Source organism: Ixodes scapularis, unplaced genomic scaffold, assembly GCF_016920785.2.
Source record: "Ixodes scapularis isolate PalLabHiFi unplaced genomic scaffold, ASM1692078v2 PGA_scaffold12__126_contigs__length_90152505, whole genome shotgun sequence".
Classification (NCBI taxonomy): Eukaryota; Metazoa; Arthropoda; class Arachnida; order Ixodida; family Ixodidae; genus Ixodes; species Ixodes scapularis.
Genome location: NW_024609838.1, coordinates 35,260,023 through 35,282,813, shown reverse-complemented (window position 1 = coordinate 35,282,813; position 22,791 = coordinate 35,260,023). Strand labels below are relative to the sequence as shown.

The 22,791-nt window shown below is 45.2% G+C and overlaps 1 protein-coding gene across 1 annotated transcript in view; it reads left to right on the top strand.

Annotated features, from left to right (window-relative positions):
- LOC8043994 (endoplasmic reticulum metallopeptidase 1) overlaps positions 1 to 17,477 on the top strand; it is a 47,217-nt gene extending 29,740 nt beyond the window's left edge. Inside the window, exons 7-14 of the mRNA XM_040207729.3 lie at positions 1,522 to 1,784; positions 2,898 to 3,111; positions 5,314 to 5,504; positions 8,932 to 9,084; positions 11,042 to 11,241; positions 14,613 to 14,728; positions 15,810 to 15,985; positions 16,560 to 17,477. Of these exons, the coding sequence (XP_040063663.2) occupies positions 1,522 to 1,784; positions 2,898 to 3,111; positions 5,314 to 5,504; positions 8,932 to 9,084; positions 11,042 to 11,241; positions 14,613 to 14,728; positions 15,810 to 15,985; positions 16,560 to 16,730 (1,484 nt within the window). The 3' untranslated portion in view covers positions 16,731 to 17,477. The remainder of the gene's footprint in view (positions 1 to 1,521; positions 1,785 to 2,897; positions 3,112 to 5,313; positions 5,505 to 8,931; positions 9,085 to 11,041; positions 11,242 to 14,612; positions 14,729 to 15,809; positions 15,986 to 16,559) is intronic.
- The last annotated feature ends 5,314 nt before the right edge of the window (positions 17,478 to 22,791 follow it).

Sequence of the window (22,791 nt, the reverse complement as noted above, 5' to 3'; positions counted from 1 at the left end):
CTCTTTTGTGCCTCCCGGATTTACACAGACGTTGCTATTCTCCTCCCAGAAGATTTTAGAAGATTATCCCGTCACTCAAAATTCTTCAAAAGCAGCTTCCCTCTCCTCCTCTTACATGGTGGTCAAAAATATGCGATGTGATGTCAGTGCATCGCATATTGTGTGATGTGATGTATTAGTGGGGTTTTGCAGTGGACCCCCAGGTGTGATTTGGGCAGTGTCGTAGCCGTGGAAATGTTCTTGCTATATTTAGCACAGAGATTTTACCTTAAGGTAAAGAGGAACGAGCAAGGGATGGTGGCTGCAAAGCAAGGTTGCCGGGCCCAGCCGCGACAGGATGCCAATGGCCATTGCACAGTGACCAAATGGCAGTTTAAGTGCCAGTTAACGAACAATCCGTCCATTCTGGTGTGGGATGCGCGCTACAGATTGTGCTTTCAGGCGGACATGAGAAAAGGCGTTCTCGGTGTAGTGCATTTAGTAAGAACGCTTTTGAGAAATGCCATAGAGACGGACACTTTTGTTTCCCTTTCATTATACACAAGCTGAGCAGATGGTCCAAACAGTCAGTCTTTGCGGAGACAAAGGTACAAAATAAAATTTATTGTATGGATTTGGTGGGAAGTTAATCTGGCTTTTAATGTGTTACCACTTTGGAGAGCAATTCAGCCAGCATAGTGTTACTGTCCTGTCTGAATTGGCGTTTCTGACGTGCGCACTAGCATGGATATTTCATAAAATACACGTTGGTACAACACCCATTTTCTGTCGAACCTGGTTGGAATGTTAATTGATGTGGAAGGGGCTGCAGGTCATAGGAGAATTGCAATTGTCTTGTATGTATATTTAGACAGTTGGAAGTTTGTAAAACCCAGTGGGCGTCTGCTGTCTCCACTGCAGATGAAAAATTTAGTCAGTGCAGTAGCACCGCTAGTAGCCTCGGGTCTTTAATGTGCGTCACGCAGGAGTGATACACGACCGTAGGCCGGTACAACGTTTATCCAGGTCGAAACGGGCAGAAGTGGGGACTGAACCTGGGATATCCCTGGGTTCTGCAGTGCGAGCTTTCACTCCACATACTCTCAGCTGCAGTATGTCAACACACTTGGCTAGTGATCCCTTGGTCATAGGAGAGCGAATGTGCATGCTGAACAGGATGAAAAAGCAGCACTCAAAGCGACAGGACAAACGGAAGGAGGACAAACACATGCTGACTTAGGGTCTTTTTGCTTTCTTTTTCTTTCTATATTTCTTTCTGCACGGTGCCTTCTATGTTTGTATTCCTTTGTCTCACTGCCTGGTTCCTCTTCTTTCTCTTTCTTTAATGTATCCCATTTGGGAGTCAGCATGTGTTTGTCCTTTGTTCCTTCCTTCTTAACTGTCTTTTTAAGCACTTTTTCATCATGTTCAATGATTACCAATTAGCCTTACTTTCCACCTAGCGAATGTGTGTTGTCACAACTCTACGGCTCCTTTCGACTAGTTCATCGTGCCTTTCCGTACCATTTCCCCCCTTGCCAGCGGGACGTCATCTCTATCACCGTGAGCTGGCGCTCCAGGTGTGGGGCCGGGTGCTGGCGCTGGTGGTGATCCTGTCCAGCTGGGGGCTGGGCATGCTGGCCTCTGCGCTGGTGGCTCACCTGCTCACCCTGCTGGGCAGTACCATGGCCTGGTATGCCACGCCCTACCTGGTGGTGGGGCTCTACTACTCTACCACCGTGGCCACGTTGATCAGCGTACACTGGGGCATTGCGACGCTGCGACGCAGGAGTAAGGCGGGAATGGTGAGTGGGGAACGATCTGTGGTCGAACTCTCGTAAAGTACCGAGCAGGAGCACATCCAAGAAACTAAGGTAAATTGGTAAAAAAAAATAAAAAAACAACCGCATCTCCACGTGGTGAATGATGTTGATTGGGGCGAAGATCTGGTGGTGCTTGTCTGCGTAGGCGCTGAGCCGCAGCATGCCGAGCCTTTCGCTTGTTTTCATCCATGTCACGCTGCGGTCAAATGCTTAAATGCGTATATAACCACGTTCCATACCACACATTCTCTTTCTGACATGGATGAAAACGAACGGAAAACTTGGCATGCTGCGGCTCACCGTCTACGCAGACAAGCACCACCAGAGCTTCGCCCAATCAACATCATTCACCACGTGGAGATGCGGTTTTTTTTTTTTTTTTCCCTACACAAGCACGGGAGCACGTGCTCACATGCTCGTGAGTACGAGCACCTGATGCCGGACATCGGACGGACATATGGACATGGCTAGCTTCTAAGGAGCTTCGCCCCTAAAAAATGGGAATGGGCACTTGTTTGGCTAAAGAGCAAAAAAACAGAAAAGGCACAAATGGCAAGTTGGACTCTTGTTTGATCCAGCCGAACAATATGCAAGAGATGCCTTCTTATAGTTTCGGTAACTCGCATCCTGCCATGTTAATGAACAGAGCCTGCCAGCTGCGTACGCCTGTGATCAAGGTCTGCACTTTAACTTCCCTACAGAACACACATACTACAGCCAATCATCGCCTTCCACTTAAAAAGATGTAGTGATCGAGTGACAAGGTCAAGAAATTAATTTTCCGGACAAATACAATCCAGTACCACTCTAGCATGAGCACGTCATATTTGTCCCACAAGAAAAAGTGCTTTTTCTGTCGATCGCGGCGATTGACAGTCTGCATGCTCTGCGTGTAAAGTGGACATGCAAGTACTGTACTGATAATGAATTGTGCATCTATTACTTGAAAAATTTATAGTTTTCATGGCACAGAGCAGAAAAAATGGAGAAAAACTGAAACCAAACATTGAATCGCCTTGCAGATACATGTGCCGAATGGCACCTGCCGTCCTCTCTGGGATGCGAGTACGAGAAGCTTTCCGCCGTTTCGTGCAGGGAGCGAAGATCATAGGGGACCCGACTGAGCACGAGGACGACTGGTCGGTTCTGGAACGCTACCTGGACGCCACTCAGCTCCTCTGGATGGTCGTCTCGTGCTGGCTCATGTCGACGGGTGTCCAGAGCTGCTACCTCAACATCTCCTGGCTGGCCATCACGGGCGTCGCCATGTCCGTGCTCTCGCGCTGGGTCCTCAACTTCGGCAGGAGAGGTGGGTCTGCCACTGCGCCTGTGCTCGGCCCTCTGCACGTCCGGCACTGCATGAATAAAAAAAATATATTAGATGGCAAGAAGTATTATATACTTACGGACAAGTATCTGCATTATGCAGCCGCAGCAATATAATCGATCGATTCGTGTTTACTGTGCTCCCCGAACAGCAGGCAGGCCTCAGGAGGAATGCACATACTAAAAGCAAAAGACGAAAAAAAAGAAATGGGAGCCATTTTACTTTGAAGGTGGATGACCAGTGAAGCTGTTTAGCACACGACACAGACGTGACACAGAATTTTGAACAAAGGTACGAACATATTTATCGTCTTGATCGGTGGTCATTGTGGCGAAAGGTACGCACACACGTGCCGCCCACCGCCGCCGCTGACATTCTCATTGCTTTCCCACCGTTGCTCTTCGTAGGCGCGTTCCTCTTTGGGAGTCCGGACTATGCACGGCCTCCCCATTACGAGAGAAGAGAAGTAAAATTGAAAATGGAGAACAGCAACTTGTCTTTCTGGTTTTTTTATATACATTCGCGTGGACGACTACCGCCACCCCGAGAAGCCGGGGGAAACTAGACACGTGCGACGGGATCGCCACTCGGCGGAAAGTAGACACGCGCGACGAGACCGGCACCCCCAGAGAGTGCAAGGAAAGGAAACTAGGCTTGCAAGCATCTGGAACTACGGCTAATTGAGGGCGGTATGAGCGTAGAGTTATTGGTCACGCACGCGAAAATTGCTAAATTACCCAAGCTTGAAAGAATGCAGGGAATGGCGTTCTGTGCCAAATGCACACGCCTTCCTCATATAAAAGATGTGATGTAAATAATCAAAATAAAGCGTTGACGAACGCACCTGCAAGATGCCATTTGTTTTAGGCTTTTGCTTTTTAACAGTTACTGTTGCAGACGCCGACACGTGCTGCGCATGGGTGCGGTATGGCGTGTGGATGCGATGCGAGCGTAGAGTTTTTGGTCACGCACACGAAAAATCCACGGAACCTTAGCCCTAAACAGCTTTGCTGTAAAATTACTAGTAGCCAGAAATAATTTGTGTAATACACCCCTCTTGGAGCTCCTCAGAATTCCGAATGAAGGGTAAGCCCTGTCAGAATGATCTAACCTGTCATACTTGTGCTACATGTGTGTCAATGGAGGGCCAGGTTCTAAGTCTGAAGGGTAAAAAGGGTGCATGTGCACTTGCACATCTTGAGCGCTCATCAAACCTGTGCCCGCACACTCCTCACATATTTTTATTCTTTTTTATTTATTTTTATTGTTATCCCGAAGGCCGGTACAGAGCATGTGAAATGAGTGCAAAAATGGCACCACCCACAAGACAATCGGGAAATGGCGATACCCTAAGCATAGCCGTTATTTAGTGGCTCTATCGTATGGCGTGAGCCCAGTCTGCCGCAAGATCGGGTGCCTTGTTTGATGCCTCTACAGATTGAGGAGGATTAACTATAAAAATGGTGCCGAAATCTCTGCTGTCACTACGCAGATTCTCGACAAAATGCGTTAGCATGTAGCGCAGGGGTTCCGACTCAGTGGAGGATGAGAGTTACAACCTTGCTATGATCTGCATACTGTTGCGTTTGAAGGGCCAGTCTGTTCTCCTGGGCGTTGGCGGTTTCAGATGCAGCCACCACAGCCTCCCTCGATCGCCGCCTACGATCCCCGCATGCTGTTGCCTTCAAGGAGCCAGCTAGTCTCTTTCCTCACGGATGTCGGCGATTCTGCAGAAACCGCGTCGTCGAAGTGCCTTGGTTTTAGATTGTCGCGTACCGTGCGTGTCGCGACGGCCGCTCGATCCCCCCTCTCCCGCTTCCGCGGCATGCCGTTGGAAGCATGCCAGGAGACTTTTTCCCTCTTGTAAGAAAGAAAGTGGACGTAACGAGCGAAAGAGCGCAGCAGGAACTGTGCCACGGCCTAGCAAAATTAGTCTGGTCCAGTCCAAACCACGACCGTCCAAACAGAAGATAGGTTCATGCAGCAGGGCAATAAATGCTCACGCATTTGATAGCTGCCGCCGAAAAAAATTGGGGTTCTCCTTGCTGTGTGCGTGAGCTGTAAACTGCTTGCTCAACGATTTGGAAGCTGCGAAATGGTGGTGGAAAAGGTGTATACAAAGTGTCTGCCCATCTTTTGGTTTACAGTTTACTGTAAAGTAAACCAGTTTATTTGCTTACACAGGACAACATGGCAGACTGCTGGCAGTGGTGCTTGGCTCCCACGTCCTGCCCCTACTCATGGCCGTCTACTTCTGCATCAACCTGCACATGGCCATCATGCCCATCATGGGCCGTGTGGGCACGCTCGACAACCCCGAGGTGTCGGTGGCTGTCATTTCCGGTTTCCTGGCCATTGCCATCACCTCCTTCATGGTGAGATCGAGCTCACCGAAATCCCTCAATATATAAGGGCTAGCCCAAAATCAAAATCGGTGTGTTTGCTCCCATTTTGTCACATATATAATTTGAGTTGTTTGCCAGTCACCCTTGTTCGTGAGACGATGAACGATGTCATGTGAGCCGACAAGCCATCCTAACATATAGTGTGCAGGAGACATAATCTAAGTGCGTGATGAGTGGTACTTGGATTTTTCTCAGATTAATAAAAAAAATAGAATTAAAACAATTGTTGTAGTGGAACGTGGGCATCTGTGGTTAAAATTGCCATAAAATATCGAGCAGGCGGCCACGCGAAAACGACGGATTCCTGTGTGGACGAGCGGGACTGGTCAGCCGCTCGTTCATTCCCATGGGCGAGCGGCTGGCCAGTCCCGCTCGTCCATGCGGGAACCCATCGTTTGCGAGTGGCGGACGAGCGCTGTCCGTCGTTTGACCATGTTCAGCAAGGTCCGGCACCGCCATCTGTCATTCTGTGCCAACACTGTGTCGGGATCTTTTATCACTTTTTTTAATACGCAAATTGGCCTTGATGAATGTACTTTTGGGTTTTTTAGGATGCTTAGAGCTTTTAGATTGATCTATGACTATAAAATGACTATCTCATAAAGCACTTTAGTGCCCCTTTAAGCTTGATATAACTCTTCCTTGCTTGATGATTTTTTTTATTTAAATAACAATAAATGCACATAGAAATCATCATCATATGCAGAAACGGTAAATATAAACACAATTTGGAAATCATTTTTTGTGGGATTTAAATTATCTTTTAAATCTGGCATGCTTTAAATCATCTTAATTTTTATTCTCCACCCTGCTACCAATATTCATGAAGCATGGGCACCCTAATAAAGACAGACTACAACCTCCTCAGTACACGAACTCTCACTTCTTTGTTATGGGTGGTCTTTGGTAGCTCTTGTATGAGAAGGTTGTCCCTCTCTGGCATCAATGAAAGCCTTTTTTTCCCTCTATTTCTGCTCATCAGCGGGAGGGGAAAGAAGCCTCGTGTATAGAATAGACTGACCCTAACAGCGCACATGATCCCTTAGCTGAATGTCCCTAAAACGTCATATGTCCTTGTGCAGCCATTGGACCAAATGTGTTACCTGGAGCCCAGGCGAAAATTTTCAACTGGGACCAATTAGTCCCAGTTGCAACTGGTCCCAGTTGGAGTTGTCCAACTGGTTCCAGTGGAGTTGGTCCCAGCTGGAATTGGTCCCAGTTACAACTGGTCCCAGTTTGAGTTGGTCCCAGTTACCGCTGGTACCAACTCCAACAACAGTGAAACACGGCACAAAATGGAAGGCTGAGAAGACTTTATTGTCAAAAACTTGAAGAATGAAACTAAATAATAGGTTCGGTGACGTATACGCTGCGGGTTTAGCCACTTGCTTGGGACGGTTGAATCGCTTTTTCAGAGGTAGTATTCGTGAGATGAAGGAAGATCGGCCGCTGGCGTCTGTTAGTGAATACGTTCTCAGCTTCTCTCCCCACCGCGTGAAGAAAGGTGCTCACCCGTGATCCTGCGTTGTGCAGGTGAAGTCCTGATAGGATGCGGTAGCGCTCCCACCTTGCAATCTCTGTCACAACAGTCGAACATTTTCGAGGTAGACCTCCCGCCGTTTTCGCCATTGTGCACTCCGCAACGTTTTCTTCCGTCCGGCCTATGTGCGTCCGGTCTTTCCTGGGTGCTCTCCGATTGCTGAACTGCATCTTTCCATCCTTGAAGTTCACCGCCGCCACCATGGTGTGCGTACAGTTAGGTCCAAAGAAGCGCAGCTGTAGTTTTGACATTTTCATAACGACGCCAACTTGGGCAATGGCGACCCTTCTCAACTGCGTCCGTCCGACTCCGGCGTCAGCATAGGCAGCGCCATCTGTCGACAGCGCGTACCACTAATCCGCACCCGCGTGCCACGGAGGCCGGCTAGCTCTAATTGGCCAAAACATAAATTTATTTATTAAAAGAAACAAAATACTGTAGGTGTTTAAATAAATGTTTTAATATATTTTAATGATGCACTAAATGTTCATTTAGGTGAACAAACACATTTTGTCACTAATTATATTTTCCAACTAAAAAATTATTTTGTTAATTAGAAGTTTTATATTATTTTTATAAATATATAAATGTACCCAGTAATTCAAAATTTCCCTATTTATAAATCTAAAAATGTAGGTGTTTTTAGTTTTCTTCATTAGCAAAGGTCAATGCAACCCCAACTTGTCAAAATTGTTGCCCCGTGTGAACTGGGAACGGGAAAGGCATGTGAAGTCCGACTGGGAACCTAACTGGTTCCAGTTCACTCCATTCCCAACTGGGAGTCAAACCAGTTGACTCCCAACTGGGAATAGTTCAAACCAGTTGACCCTTCGGCTGGTCCCAGTTGGACTCCTATTGGTCCCAGTTGATTCCCAGTTGGTACCAGTTAGTCCCAGTTGAAACCAGTTGAGGCGCCAACTGGTCCCAGTTATAAATTTTCGCCTGGGGGGCAACATAAGGACGCAGAAGCATTGTTCAAGACTCGGGAGGACTAAGCAGAGAGTCTATAGGGTGTCTGAAATAACCAGACCCAATCTAAAATGGGCCGTAAAAATTGGTCCCTCCATGTAGCAATCTAAAATTTTCCTCAAAGGTTTATTTTACAGGTTGGTTTTATCTTAAAAACTCACAAAGTGTAGCTCCCTGTCTGTAAAATATGGGGCCAAACAAGTTTCCAGGGTCAACAACGGACGGCTAAGCAAAAGACTGAATTGAGTGGCGGGGGGAGCGTTTGGCGCACGTATTGATAGGTGGCTCTACCTCGAGACTGCTCGCTACGACTGTGGTCTATTCAAATCGACAATGTTTTTGTAATGTACCTTTGGTTCAAAAATAAATGTGGACACCGAGAGCAAAACTTAAAGTAAAAAAAGAAATTAAAAGAATGCGATTGCAAAACGACGGCTTTCTTGCTGTTGACGAATATCGTCTGCATGTTGTCTGCCTTCTTTCGCTGGTCGGCTACACGTTCCCACTCTGCTCCCAATGCCATCTATCAATATGTGCGCCAAACGCGCCGCTCCACTCGATTTGGTTGTCTGCATTGCCGCCGCCACTGACCCTGGTAAGCTTTTTGGCCCTATTTCTTACAGAAAGGGAGCTGGGCTTTGTATAGTTTTAAAAGATAAAACCGATTTGTGAAATACACCTTCGACGAAAATTTTAGATTGCTGTGTGCAGGCGCCAAATTTTACGGCCCTTTCTAGATCGAGCCCGGGTATTTCAGACACCCTATATATTACTCGTTTGTGACAATTGGGGACTAGGCCTGCTATGGTCCAAGTTTCTCACGAAAAGAGGGTGTTGTTTTTAGCTGTTTCCTCTTAATTACGTACGTCTTTTTGACTGTCTCTGCAGGCACCCCTGATTCAAGTGTCGCGAAACGGTCGGCTGCCCGTGATTTTCCTGGCTGCCCTCTCTGCCCTCTCAATCCTGTTTGCCGTCAGCCCCCTGGGATTCCCTTTCTCTGCAGCGCCTGGATCTGCCTGCCCACAGAGGATGCTCATTTTTGTCAGTGCCTCTCATTCGTCGAACTTTTCAAGTCCTGGGTAGTATTGCGATACTTGTATCGCTATAGTGTAACTCTTTACTTTTTTTGGTAACTCTTAGCTGTAACTCTATACATTTTTTTCAACTGCACCAATAACTTAGATACTTTTTTTGAAAAAGTAACTAAAAAGTATTTACATACATACAGATACTTTTCGCGGAAAAAAATACCCTACTTTGTGAACACTACTGCGAGTTCGGCCACGTGCAGAGGTTGGGCTTCACATTAGACGCGACAAAATAAAACAAGAACTCAAAACTTTTTTTATCGGAGCAAAGTGCCAGCGCAGAGGGCAGACGTTTTTCTACTCTTGTTTTTCCTTTTTGATTGCGCAAAGAAAGTGCATTTGGCATTTGCTTCATTTCAACCATTTTGTGCGTGGCTGTCTCGCCCCGTCTTCATCCTTTCCGGCCTCATCGAACACTCGCGATTCTTCAGTCAAGCAACAGAGGCACCTCCTGGAAATATGCGACGCGTAGACTCCTTAAGTCTGGTTCACAAATTTGCGTCGACCGTGTTGCGCTGTGTTGCGTCGTAGGGGATAACACCTTCCTATTGGCTCGTCATAAGGGTCGCCATAGCAACAGCTTGACACAAGCTGTCTTAATGAAGTCAATAACAGTCAAACGCAACCATGCGAATGGGCCTTGACAGTTAGTAACGTCGTACGCCAGCCTCTGTCGTCGGCACAGCAGCAGTAGCGGGGATAGCTTTCTTTGCGAAAATGGGGAGGGGGAGGGGGAATCGGTGGCTGAGTGGACTAGCGCACACTAGCTCGGAGCATGTAGAGCGAAAGCTCGCGCTGCAGAATTGAGAATCTTGAGCTCAATCCCCACCCCTTCCCGTTTCGATCTTGCCCTTTGCCCTTTTTCAGGGGTCGGTGAGCCTGTGACCCACGGTCGAATCTTTTCTTTCACATTGCTTTTCGAAACGACTTTGTGTTGTTTTCGTTCACCCCTTCTTTACCTTGTTCGATACTAATTGTATCTTCCACTTTATTCACTTCCAAATTGTTTATCTTTCCGCTCCCCTCCCTATTATTGTAAATGACCTTTCTGTTCATCGATATCTCCCTTTCCAATCAGCTGAGAAAGAAAAATAAGAGAGCTCTTAAGAGTTGGAGGAATGTAATACAATCAAATCGTGGTCATTGTGTGTTGTCATCAATGTCTTCATAGCTAAATTAAAAAAAAGAAATTAAAGTATCTTGAAAGTAGTTAAGTTACTTTGAGGAAGTAACAGTAACTGTAATGCATTAGTTTTATTTTTAAGTAACTATAACTGTAACTTAAATACATTTTTGACAAACTGTCTGTAACTGTAACTAATTACTTTTGAAAAGTAACTTGGACTGATTTTCCATTTGCATGCAAGATGGTAGTGTGGCGGATGGTTTCACAAAGGATGCGCAGTATGTCATTACAGTTGTTAGTGCTTGGGCCCAAAGTCTTCAGTGAGCAGAATGCTGAATCAGAAGAGAACTGCACCGACATCTTTAGAGCTTTGCAAGAATGAACCGCTGATCAACAATTATGGTTAAAGCGGGCGTGTTGTCATCATGAATACTTAAAATTAGCAACACCATGCATGAAAGATTGTGGTTGTTCATGACTGTCCCCAGGTTGTTATTCCTTCAAGTATTAACAATTGGTAACACATTTTGACGTCGTGTAATATTTCAACGGAAACACAACTGCTCAGCTACTTTTCGTGAGGACCATAACTCTGACTGTAACCACCAGATATGTTTGTGTTAATGTAAGTACTTATAACTTGGTAACATTTAGGCTTGAGTAACCATAAGTAATTTTTACACCTCTGTTCAAAAACACCGTTGTGGTTGATGCCCTTTGAACCCTGTCATGCACGGGGTCTCTTATCGAGTTTTCTTCCCTTTTTTTTTTCCTTCCATAACAGAATGTGGAGCGTACATTTCACAACCAGCAGATGAAGCAAACCCACAGCGACACGGGTATTTGGGTGGTTCCGCTGGACTTCAACGGACCACGGAGCGTGCGGGCTCACATGTCCAAGGGACGTAAGGTGCATCATGTAGACTGCAGTCAGCACGTCTACTGCGGCATGCCTTACTACTTCCCCGTCATCTCCAAACTCAGGTAGGACCTGTATACATAAAAAACGTATGCATACAAAATAGATTCATTCAAAGCATATCTATACGAAACATGTGCACACGAAATGTACGCATACGAAACGTATGCATATTTATGTATTTATTTGTTGGTGGGCACTAGCCCCCAAGGCATTCATACAAAACATACAGTAATCCTGCGTTATAACGAAGTCAACGGGGTGGCGAAAGAATTCAATGTAAGCAGTAATTTGGTAAAAGCGATAGAGCCAAAAAAGGCAGCACTAGCTGCCTTCCAGGTGGACGGGAACACTGAGAAACACCCTGACCGTACATTTAATCAAACAATCCTTGGTTATGAAAAACAAGCGGCAGCATCACCGAATAAAAAAAATAATTACCGTAGAATACCGCGCATTCGCCCATTCCACATTAGGCGCCCGTTACCAAATTTAATTGTTAGATCTGAGAAAATATGCACAGTACATTTATATGTAAAATTGATGACCGGACAAGCGCCGATCCCCCATTTTTTTGCGATTATCTCCAAAGTATGAGTGGGCGCTTGCCCGGTATTTTACGGTAAGTGGAGTTGGGGCCGATAATCTCATCTGGGCATCAGTTCTCCTCGAACTGCTCTAGGCATTGCAACAACACTCTCACCACCGCTGCACTCACTTTGTTTCGAAGCAGCCGTAGGATGTTTCGTGTCTCCGCAGTCGTCGGCGTTTCCCAAAGCGCCTTTCCGACGTCGTTTCGTGTTCACCCTGACCGCATGCACGGTTTACGATCGCAGCATCCGTGGTAAGAGCAACAATGGGAACGTCCGCATTGACATGAGCAAAGGAACGAGTTATCCTTGGTGGCTTTGCCAACATGTTTTCACACACTCCTGTAGAGATCGAAAAAAATCCGACGTGCGCAAAGCAGTTGACGATCTCCCATCTTCGGACCGCAGGCGTGCTTTTTCTTGCATGAGAAACTTCTCAAACCTGCCCAGTATGCCTTGGTTGTTGCGTAAAATGGCGGACAGTGTGGAAGTGCCGACGGCAAAATGTCGAATTATTTGGCGATTTCAGATTTGGGCCGGCCACTTTTCTCAACCTTGCAGTCAGATTTGGGCCGGCCACTTTCCTCAATCTTGCAGATCTAAGCGACTTTCAATAAACACTCCCACTCCTATACGACCCATGTGTGCGTGTAGCGTGTGGTACGCCACAAGCGCACCCGTGCAGGTGCCCATGTGAGGGATGATCTCCCGCGGGCTCTACCATTCCCTTGACCCAATTCCGACAGGAATCGGGCAGCGTCGGCTGCGGGCGCCGTGAGTAGTGTCGGATTGGGACAGTGCTCCTGCTGCTACCCCCCGCATTGGCGCATCGGCATCGGAAGCGGCGCTCTGCCCTCCGTCACCCGTTTGTTTCGTTTACTTGTTTTCTGTTTTCCCAGTTTGCTGCTTACCTCGGTGAAGAAGTGGGAGGAAACGCAAAGATCTCCGTGCACCTCCGTGTAGACTTGCGTGCTTTCGGCACCTCAGCCTTCATTATAAGCGCGGTCGGCCGCTGATACACTTAAATAATCCGGTTAAAAATCCATGCACTTCGGTCGGGACCACGTTGAACTTCGATAAAAGTGATAATTCTAATAAAGCGATTTCATTGTAACTAAGGATTACTTATGTATATATGAAACACATGCACACGAAACAGGCATACAAATATGAATATGAAACATGTGCATGTTAAACATATGCATACAAAACATGTGCACACAAAACATATCTACACAAAACATATATATTCAAAACATGCCCATACGAATCAATACTTTTTTCTCGATTTGGCTGAAGCAGTTAACCACTTTGTATACATCACCAGAACATCATGATGACGAAATCTTGCGGCGCAGAGAGGGCCTTATTTGGTTTTCCACTTCCAGTTTCTGTTTCATAATCCCTAAGGGACCATCGAATTGAAACAGCTCGAAAAAGAAAAGATTGAATTTCAAGTGTCTCAATTTTATAATTACCGTATTTGGCTGTATTATAGGGTGACCCTTTTTTTAACAGAGCATGTATGACTCATTTTTTACAAAGCACTTGAAGATGGGCTCGAAAATGTGAGCTGCACTATGTGAATGTCACACTATCCTAGTGCAGCCTACTTTTTTGGGTTCAGACGTTGTGTGCTCCGTCATAAGTTCACTTCTTCCACGCACGGCAGTGATTGGTTTTAACTTTTAGGTGCCGTGTAGAAAGGTAGAAATGCTGGCTTCATGGCATGAAAAGGTTTACCCTCATTCTGCAAACTGGTAATGTTTGTCCTGTAAGCAGTAGGATCCCCAATATGTGATGTGTGGCCAAGAGTTGCCATGAGCACAGCAAACTGGAACTTGCTATGTTCTTCTTGCATTTGTATCATCACATGGTTTCCTTGTACTGCTAGGCTCTTGCAAAGGTGAAACATTTTCTTGTTTGTTGATGCATAGTTTGATCGTTTTTTTGTTTCGTTCAAACTATTGATTTGAGTTCAATGAAAATAGCTGCACCAACATTCCAGCACAGTTCATATTACATTTCTTATGTGAAGTAAACTAAAGAAAAGGCCCACAGAGACACATAGGAATTTGCCAACAAAGCATTAGGAATGACGACGAAAGGGCAGACATTGGAAACCAACCAGGCATTGCAGGTTTGTGAAAGTACAACTTCAAGGAGATTTCAAGAGATCTAACTTAAGGCAGTTGAATGCATTCCAGAACACATCGAATAACGTTTTCTGTTTATAGTTTTTTTTTTTTTACTGATAAACCCCTGAAAGTAGATCCCAAGCTATATAAGTCTTCCTTAATCGGGGGGGAAAAAAAATCCGGATTAAGAGTTCATTTTGACTAATACCATGCATCATGAAAGAAGCTATCCATGCCTCATGAAAGAAATCTTTATTTGTGTCTTGGTTTTTCTTGACCTGGAACATAGCCTGCGCCGAACCGTCCACGAGGCTGTTGTTCCCTTGAAAGCTGCACCCTTTCTCTTGTTTCTTTTTTCTTAGTAGGATGGGGACATTTCCCAAGCATTCAGGTCACATGTGTGTTTCTTGGAGCTTGTGGAATCCCACCGCTATATATGTTCTGCTTTTTTCAGCATAATCTTTGGCAAATGCTGATTTCCTGCCGACACCAGAAATGGTCCCCCCAAAGCACCGAATCCATGAAAAACACTAAAGTTTAAAAAAAAATCATGTACCTCCAAATTCAGAAAAAATAGCAAAAACGAACCCTAAGAAAACATGGAATCCCGTTTTTATGTCACAAGGAATACTTTAGCTCTCTCCCTGTTGATCTTGTACATTGTTTTGTTATTTGTGTTACTATAGTATTTAAATTTTCTGTCTTTAGGGAGAGCTACTACATTGAAGCCGCCGGTCCCATCTTTCACGCCAAAAGGAAATTCGAGCTCATCTCTCAGAAAATGGTTCTGCCCAACGTGCGGAGGCTCAACCTTAGGCTTTCAGGTAAGCTTTGCCAACAGAAGTACCAGTTTTGTTAGCATGAGCAAAAATAACCGAAAATTGAGGGTTTCGTGCTATTTGCTCTGTGGTCAGTTCATTTAACGGGAAATGCAAAATTTCTTGTCATTCTTAAGAAACTATCACATTTAAAGGGGTACTCCACCGGTTTCTTCATTGTCTCCGATTTGCTTAAAATTTTGCTAAACTGACCAACAAACATTGCTAAAATAGTATCCCAAATATTAGGCCAAAATATTGATTTTTCGCAAAGTTATTGAATTTACAGTTTTGGTCTTCATCATGTTTTTCAAACTGAAAGTCTCTACTGGCAACAACAACAAAGCGACGTCAGTGGAAGGCAGGGGTTAACTTTTTGGACTGCAGAAGTTGTTCCTAACAATATTTGAAGCAGTTTCTTGGTGTCAAATGGGTGCTTTGGAAGCTCGCTCCTGTATCCGCGCTCCAGCACGGAACAAATGATTGGAATATTCTATTTTTAGACTACTTGCTCGACTGGCAAGCCTGCCTGCCACTGACATCACAGCACTGAAAAGTGCACGAATATTTGAATATTGGTTTTGGCACCATTTTCATTTGCCGATTTCACAATACCTATTATGAATTTCGCGATTCTAAATAGCATACCGGAAAGGCTAAAGGCCGGGGAGTCAGAAAATATAGTTAGTTGAGGTAGCTCAAATAATCGGTGGAGTACCCCTTTAAGACCTCCCATCATTACTAAGTAAATTAATAGACAACAACTTAAGCGTAAAAACTACATGTTTATATAAACTTATTAATTCTGACTGATTCTGAATGATAATGCAAACATACATTTTTATCCCACATTTGTGAGCGTTTGTGTGGTCTCTTCTTTCGTTGCATGTATGCATTCTTTTCTTTTTTTGTTTCTTACGACCGTGTGCCTGCCCCTGCCAGGAAAATGGGTGTGGACCTAGTCAAGTCAACATGTGTTGACTCTTTGCTAATGTCCCCATTGCATTTGTGTATGTATAGATGATATAAAGTGAATTTGAATGTTGAATTTGTTTTCTTGCCATGGGCTTGTTTATGCTTTTGGCAGGCCCCAGCCACATGGCACTGGTGATGTCGCCCCGGGACGGGGTGGAGTTGCGTGGGTGGTCCTTCACAGCGGGCGTCGCCACGAAGGGTGTCTCCTGGCAAGGAAGACCGACATACTTCGTCTATTTTTCCCAGGGAAAGGACGAAGGACCCTGGGACTTTTGGCTTGAGCTATCGGTAAGCGGATGTGGAAGCAACCCTTGTTCATACGCTGTGGGTCAAAACCTAGCCTAACATTAAACTAACCTAACTTAATAGCCTAAACTAGCATAACATAAACTAAACTAAACCAACTTCACATACCATAATTTGAACTAAACTAGCCTCACCTAACCTAATTTAAAAAAAGCCTAGCATAAACCAGACTAGCACTTTAGTTACACTGGTTTAGTTTAAGGTTAGTTCAGGTTAGGGTTTGACACCTAAACTAACCTACCGTAAACTAGCTAACCTAACCTAAACTAAATACTAGCCTAACCTAATCTAGCATAGGCACTGACTGAACTTAAACTAGTCTAACTTAAACTGAAGTAAACTAGCCTAACCTAACCTTGAACTAACCTATAAATTAACCTAACCCTGTAACCTAGCATAACATATTCATGCTTGGGAAGGATTTTATTTTGCAACTCAGGGGAAGGAAGGAATGCCTCAATACTTAGCTGCAGGAGCGATCGATATCAACACTCTTCTCAAAACTTCTGTTTAACCACACACAAGGAGTGTGACTTGGTATTTTCAACTCTTCCAGCTTCCCCCAAACCACCCGACCTCAGAGCCAGTTTTGGACATAGCCTTCCACACACACCTGATGCAACAGTCCGAGCATCGCCAGCCAGAGTTCCTTCGTTTTCTTGACGAACTTCCAGACTGGATCCACGGCACTGCCTGGTCTTCAAGCGTGGACCTGTTCGTATTCTGAGTGCCTGTTAACGCAAAAGAGGCGGCAGATTGCTCGCAGATGGCGACACACGCAGACGTTCCTGCCATTGTTGCTCGATTTTTGTATTTTCGGTAGAGCCGGTGTTGAGCCAGACTCGGCCACGGTAGCAGTTCTGCCGCTGGAAACAGTCTTGTCCGGAAAATTGCTCTAGACTAGCTGTTGCTTTCTGTTTCAACCATTATTTCCTGCTTCCTCGAACCGACATTCCTTTGATGTTTCTCTCATTTTCAGGAATTTTCAAAATGGGGGGTTTTGTTAGCTCGTTTCCTCTTTTTCGTTGTGTTGCGGGGTTTATCGTTTTGTTTTTATAAATGAGTGTACGTGCGTGTGTGCAGGTTTCTAGTAACTTTCATTTGGATTTTGACAAGCATAATGCTAAAGTTTTAAGTACCTGCATAACCAGGTTCGCCCAGTGCCGACGGCATGTTGTCATGTGCATGGCAACAGCATTTACATTGTGCGCGACCGTAGTGCCGAGACAGTGCATCAGTGGCTTGCTCACTTATGTATGTGAATGACCGAGTGACGTGCGTCTGCCCTTGCAAACGCCCTTTGAATGAACAACATAATCAAGCGACGCAATTCATATCATTTGTACGGCTTACGCTAATGCAGCTGCTTTTCTCAGTCTCGCAAGCCGCTTGGATGAGAGCTTTTCTTTCTAAATGTATTTGAGGCTAGGATGGGTCGACCGCCGTTCAGAGCTCGTATGGGGCGGCTTGCGTTCCTTAAAGGAGCTGTGCAACAATTTCAGGGCTTTGATTAAATAATAGTGGAAGTTGATGCCTGACACTTTTGGAGTGAAATACAGAAAACAGATTTTGCCTGGATACCATAGTTTTTATTTAAAAAAATGAAAAGATCCAGGTTTTTGCCACCGCTCAACTCGTACATCGTCTTCCGGGTCACGTGCGCAGTGACGTCACTTGAGCAGGCGCGGGGTTCCGGAAACGTTCTCTCTTTAGAACCATCAGCGAGCAGCGAGAACTCATCCGCTCGCGACCGCGTGACCACGTGCTGGCGGGCGCCCGCGAAATATACGGTGAAAGGAGGAAAGTCTCATACGGGTCCGGCCATACCCGTCCTTGCCCGTCCGGCGCTGTCCCCCTCCCCCTCCGGCCTCTGGCGGCTATTCGCGGTTTTGTCGACCTAAGGTAGATGGCGCCACTAAAACCCCTTATTACAAAGTTTTGTCGATGGTACCAGGGTTTTCACGCATTTATATATATGTTGGAACGACAAGATTTATAGAAAAGTTACCTTTTATCGAGCAGGTATTTGCAAAACTTGCTATCTTTTTTACAACTACCCAAGAGACGTCACGCCGCTTGTTTCTCATGGCCGCCGCTCGTGGCTGCAGGTCGGGAAATATTCCAAGTTTTGCCTGGCTATTACGCGGCGGAATCGCAACATTTCGATGAAAAGAGGTGTGTTTTCTGCCATTTGTGACACAGTGAACAATATCAAAAGCAGAAAATGCCTATTCTTTCAACGTTAAAATCGTTGCACAGCTCCTTTAACCACTAGAGCGGACGAAACAAGAAAGAAATAGTGTCGTTTGTTGCCACTTTTCTAGTCTATTGTCGTAACAGAATTGGATAGCTGTTAATTGTGAGAGGGTAGGTGGTGCAGGGTAGGTACAAATACTATAGTTGCTAGCAGGGTCTTTATAGGAGCATTGGAGAAGAAGAGATTAAGATTTGTATAAACGAGTTAAGATGTGTAGATTTTTTTTCGGAACGACACTTCGACCGTCCCGTTAACGCGCACACATCTCAAAGTACACAAGTGCACCTAGTTCTCTTAAGCTTGTGCGTGCCTTGTAATTTGGGCGGCATTTTTGCGCATTCTTGGTTGTGTGTTTCTAGTCGATGTCACGGCGAAGCACTGTTTTTCGTTCTCTCATTTGAAGATCTATGCAACATATCAGTGCTCATGTAACGCTTGCTGTAATATGTTTACGCGCTCACCTAGTCATGTCCATTGCCACCAGACCCTTCCCTGTATAGCGTCATGCTGTCTTAGATATATATATATATATATATACTACGTCATTTACACAGAAATGAAGTCGGCGGAAAGGCATTGAATGTGGTGACGATGTGTGTTTGTGACGAAGGATTGCTTATTTACCGTTTACTATTTATAAAAGTGCTATATGCCGTTTTTGCAATGCCATTGCCATCCCAATGTGAATTCAAAACTGAGCAAATGCATTCCTTCAATGGCCGGACTGAGACCAGTGGAAAGCGGATGAATGTCGGCAAAGCGTCGGCACGTTTCCGCCAAGCATGGTGCTAGCATGGCGAGTCCAGTTGGAGAATGGTGCAAGTGTGACGGATCACGAGAAAGCACAAATACTACTTGGTTGTCTCAGAAATGTCTGTGATTTCGAAAACACACAAAAAAAGAGATTTGCGAGCCTTGTTCATTCTATCGTTGGTCGCTGTCGTGTGCATAACCAATATGCAATTTTGAAGATCAAACTAGTATACAGTAATGCCTTTTCGGAGTTGCTTCGTTGTTGTCTGCGTAACGCCGTGCCTTTGCCTCTCTCGTAGCGACGCCGTTGACGAGTTTACGGAGCGTACAGAGCATTTGTTTCGTCATTCCTGGGGACCGCGCTTCCCAAATGGTGGCGCAGCTCGCCTCTTAGCAGTTCAAGACATGGGACCAAATAGAAGTAGAGGTTGTTAATGTGTACTTTGCTAGTTGTTTATGATCAAGTTGTGTTTGCCATGGTACCTAAATGTAGGACCAGTCACCCTTGTGTTTTTTTTTGTAAGCACAGGCATTTAGATAATAAAACTGAATGCATAAATGATGTTTTGGTGATGACTGGGAACAGGTTGTGAGAGTGGGCCAGTGCCAATTATCAAGATGCTAAGGATTGATGGACAAATCAGCTGAGGTGTGGTTGTTTTTGCACGTGAAGTTTGTGACTGGTGATTGACAAAAATGTATCACAAATTGTCCTGCAACTGTGTTGCTACGTGAAACATTCTTGGCTTAGCGCTAGTAACCCCCAGGCATTTCTTCCCGAGCAGTGCCTCTAGGTCTCTCCCCCAGAACCGTTTATACTGAGAGAGTTTGACCTCCTAAGAAGAGATTTTGACTGTCTGGCAACCACAGCAGCATAGTCTGACAACCGGGGGATGACTACTTCCGTCCGCCATTTTGTGGTTCTGACTTATACGAACTCTGTGATTTCAGGAATAAACAAGGCAAAGAAGTAATGTCATTTTGTGTTATCACGAAATCCATAGGTTCTAGCGGGCAATAGGCTCCGCCCATTGACCAAATTCTCTCGGTATAAAGGCTCTGTTCCACTCCATCGACTCCACCCACTCCTCCTGACTTCATTGATCCTTTGACTTTCTCTGTCGGGTTGGCCCCTGTCCGCAGAGCATGAGGAATGGTGGGTAGGGGTGTCGCGAACTTTTGTCGAACCGGATTTTTAGGTCGAACTTTCGGGGTTCGACTGGGTCAAACCGGTTCGACGAACCTTCGAAACTTTTCACCAGATTCGACCGGTTCGACTTTGCGGACAGTGTGGCCAGACCTTGATAGACGCATGTCTAGGTTTGGAGAATTTATTTTTATGCAAACGGTTATTTTATTTTATGAACAGTTGGAATTAAAAGAAACCACTTCTATAATCACTAAAGACGTTAATAACTTAATTTTTTTTGTACTGTATTAACTGAAATAACCAATTAGCGGTGCCCTTAATTCATCCATTAGCCATTACCATCCAATCCGAAGCCAACTGGCCAGCCATTCGCGCATGCGCACACGAGTCGAACCTCAATACAAGGTTCGTCGAAATTTCCACGAAAAGTTCGAAAAAGTCGAACCAGGTCGAACTTGAACCTCAGCCGGTTCGCGACACCCCTAATGGTGGGTAGCGGGTAAACTACATTTTTGTGTAGGTCACGTCAGACATGTACAAATTACTCAAAGAAAGTAATGAAGTTACTGAGTATATGCCTCAGAAGTAAGTTGAATAGAGTAGAAGTTACTCAAATGGAAAGTAATTTGAGTAAATTACTAACTATTCGCGACTCCAGCAAAACGGACGCCGCCAAGCGGGAAAACCGGGAACCAGTCGGTCTAGATCGCTCCGCGCCCCGCCGCGTCTCTGGTGGCTTTCGCGGACACGTGCTGTCGGCGCGGGTGCGAGCAATGTAATTTGACGAAGGTCCGAAAATTTCTTAAGTTTGCCTGAGTGTTCATTAGTGTGGTGAAGCCTTAGTAGATTGTTTCTTTCCATCACGTGTTTGAAAGCCCGTTTACTCCACAGCACACGGTCGAGCGCTTTTAATTTTTTGGATGGGGAGGAATCACAGAAAAACGTTTGATTTCTTGTCTGTCTCTAATCACATTCAAAGTGACGACTACTTGGTAACTGATAAGTGGTTTCTTTATAAGGATCTAGAACAGTGGACTGAGGTCGACAGACTGTTTCACTGGAGGGAACACCAATGTTGCAGTCAAGTGAATGGGAATGTTCGATAGCTGTTTTTCTTGAGTTTGGTTGTGCTCGATTAGCTTCAAGTTTGAGCCACTAACGCCGGCCAGTACGTTGACTGTTCATCTTGGCTGCTTTTCGCCGAACAAGACCACCCTGAAGGAGTTGGGCTGATTCGCAATTACTTGATTCATCAAACCTGCTCGCTGCATAAGATTAGTAAGGGAAATTATCTGCTTTCAAAAGGTGGGGATTATAACCCCTGTCGAAGCCAGCAGCAATATACGTCTGCATTGCTCAGGTTGACCGGCCACAAAAAATACTCATTTTATCCTTTCAGGATTCGAAGTCCATTGCAGAGAGGTCTGAGTGAATCTCCGATGAAGACTCTCCTCAGTTTGTCCGCATTCGTCTCCGTTCTACCGGCTAGAACCATTTGGCTAAAATTAAGTAGTATCTCTCTGTCTGTCAAATATACTTTTATTCAGCAGTTCACCTAGTAGTTAGTCAACTAAGTTCATATTTCAACCCGAAGAATATACTAATATCGCTTTAGTGGGACATTGTACGTAATATAATACATAATCCGCCTATTCGTCAAAATGACTTCTCGATTGCTACTGAAACCTGAATTTAAATACGATTATCAGCTGCTTAGTGAAGCGCCAGCGGGTTAACATGCTCCTTGGCTCAAGAAGCGCTTGCTTAATTTTCGTAATTTTCCTGCAGCCTGTGTTCTTGACCGAGAACGCGACTGGAGCTGTTTCTTGAAACGCGGACACGCACAAAAGCTCAATTTCGCGGACAGATAAGTCGCATGGTCGAGGCATGCGAGTTAGTTAAAAATTACTCTGGGTGGAACAATAGACCCTTTCCGAAATTCAGTCTGGCCACTTTGATCACTATCATCATCATCCGAAAAATGGCATATGTGCCATACCAATGGCGGCTTTCTATTTACTGATGAAGGAGCATGTTGAAGATACTCCTAAGCTGAGGATTCGAGGCACGTTGCAAAGCCGGAATTGAATGCAAGCGCTGCGTAAGCGTTCATTTCTCTAATTCGGGCCCTGTGAACCTGTTAGTGGCACAAAGTTGACTTCGAAACCCCTTGACTTATAGAACTTTATTAAGGCGTCTGTCTGGGCTGGCGCATCGTTCTGACTGGTTGCATCTTTGTGGGAATCGACACTGGAAGAGATCATCCAGAAAAACCTGTATAGCGAAGAGTTTATTCTCGTCTGCCGTTGGCACTCAAAAGTGATGGTGCCCGATAAAATTGCAGGCTACGGGTTCACTGCCGCCATTCGTATGGCAAAAGTTAAACCGCCATTTCAGCCACCAGATGGCACTGAATTTCGGAAAGGGTCTATTTTGTAGCCATCGCCACTTTCCTTAGATGATCAAAACTAATTAGAGTCTACTACCGTTTCTCCGGAGCCCATAGTTTCGGTTTTGAACGAAGTCTCCGAAACGAAAGTTTGATATGAAAAGAACAACAAACACCGGCAAAACAAAACTATGCTCGGCAAGTTTATGCTTACCGGCTACACTTAACCGTCTCAGTTC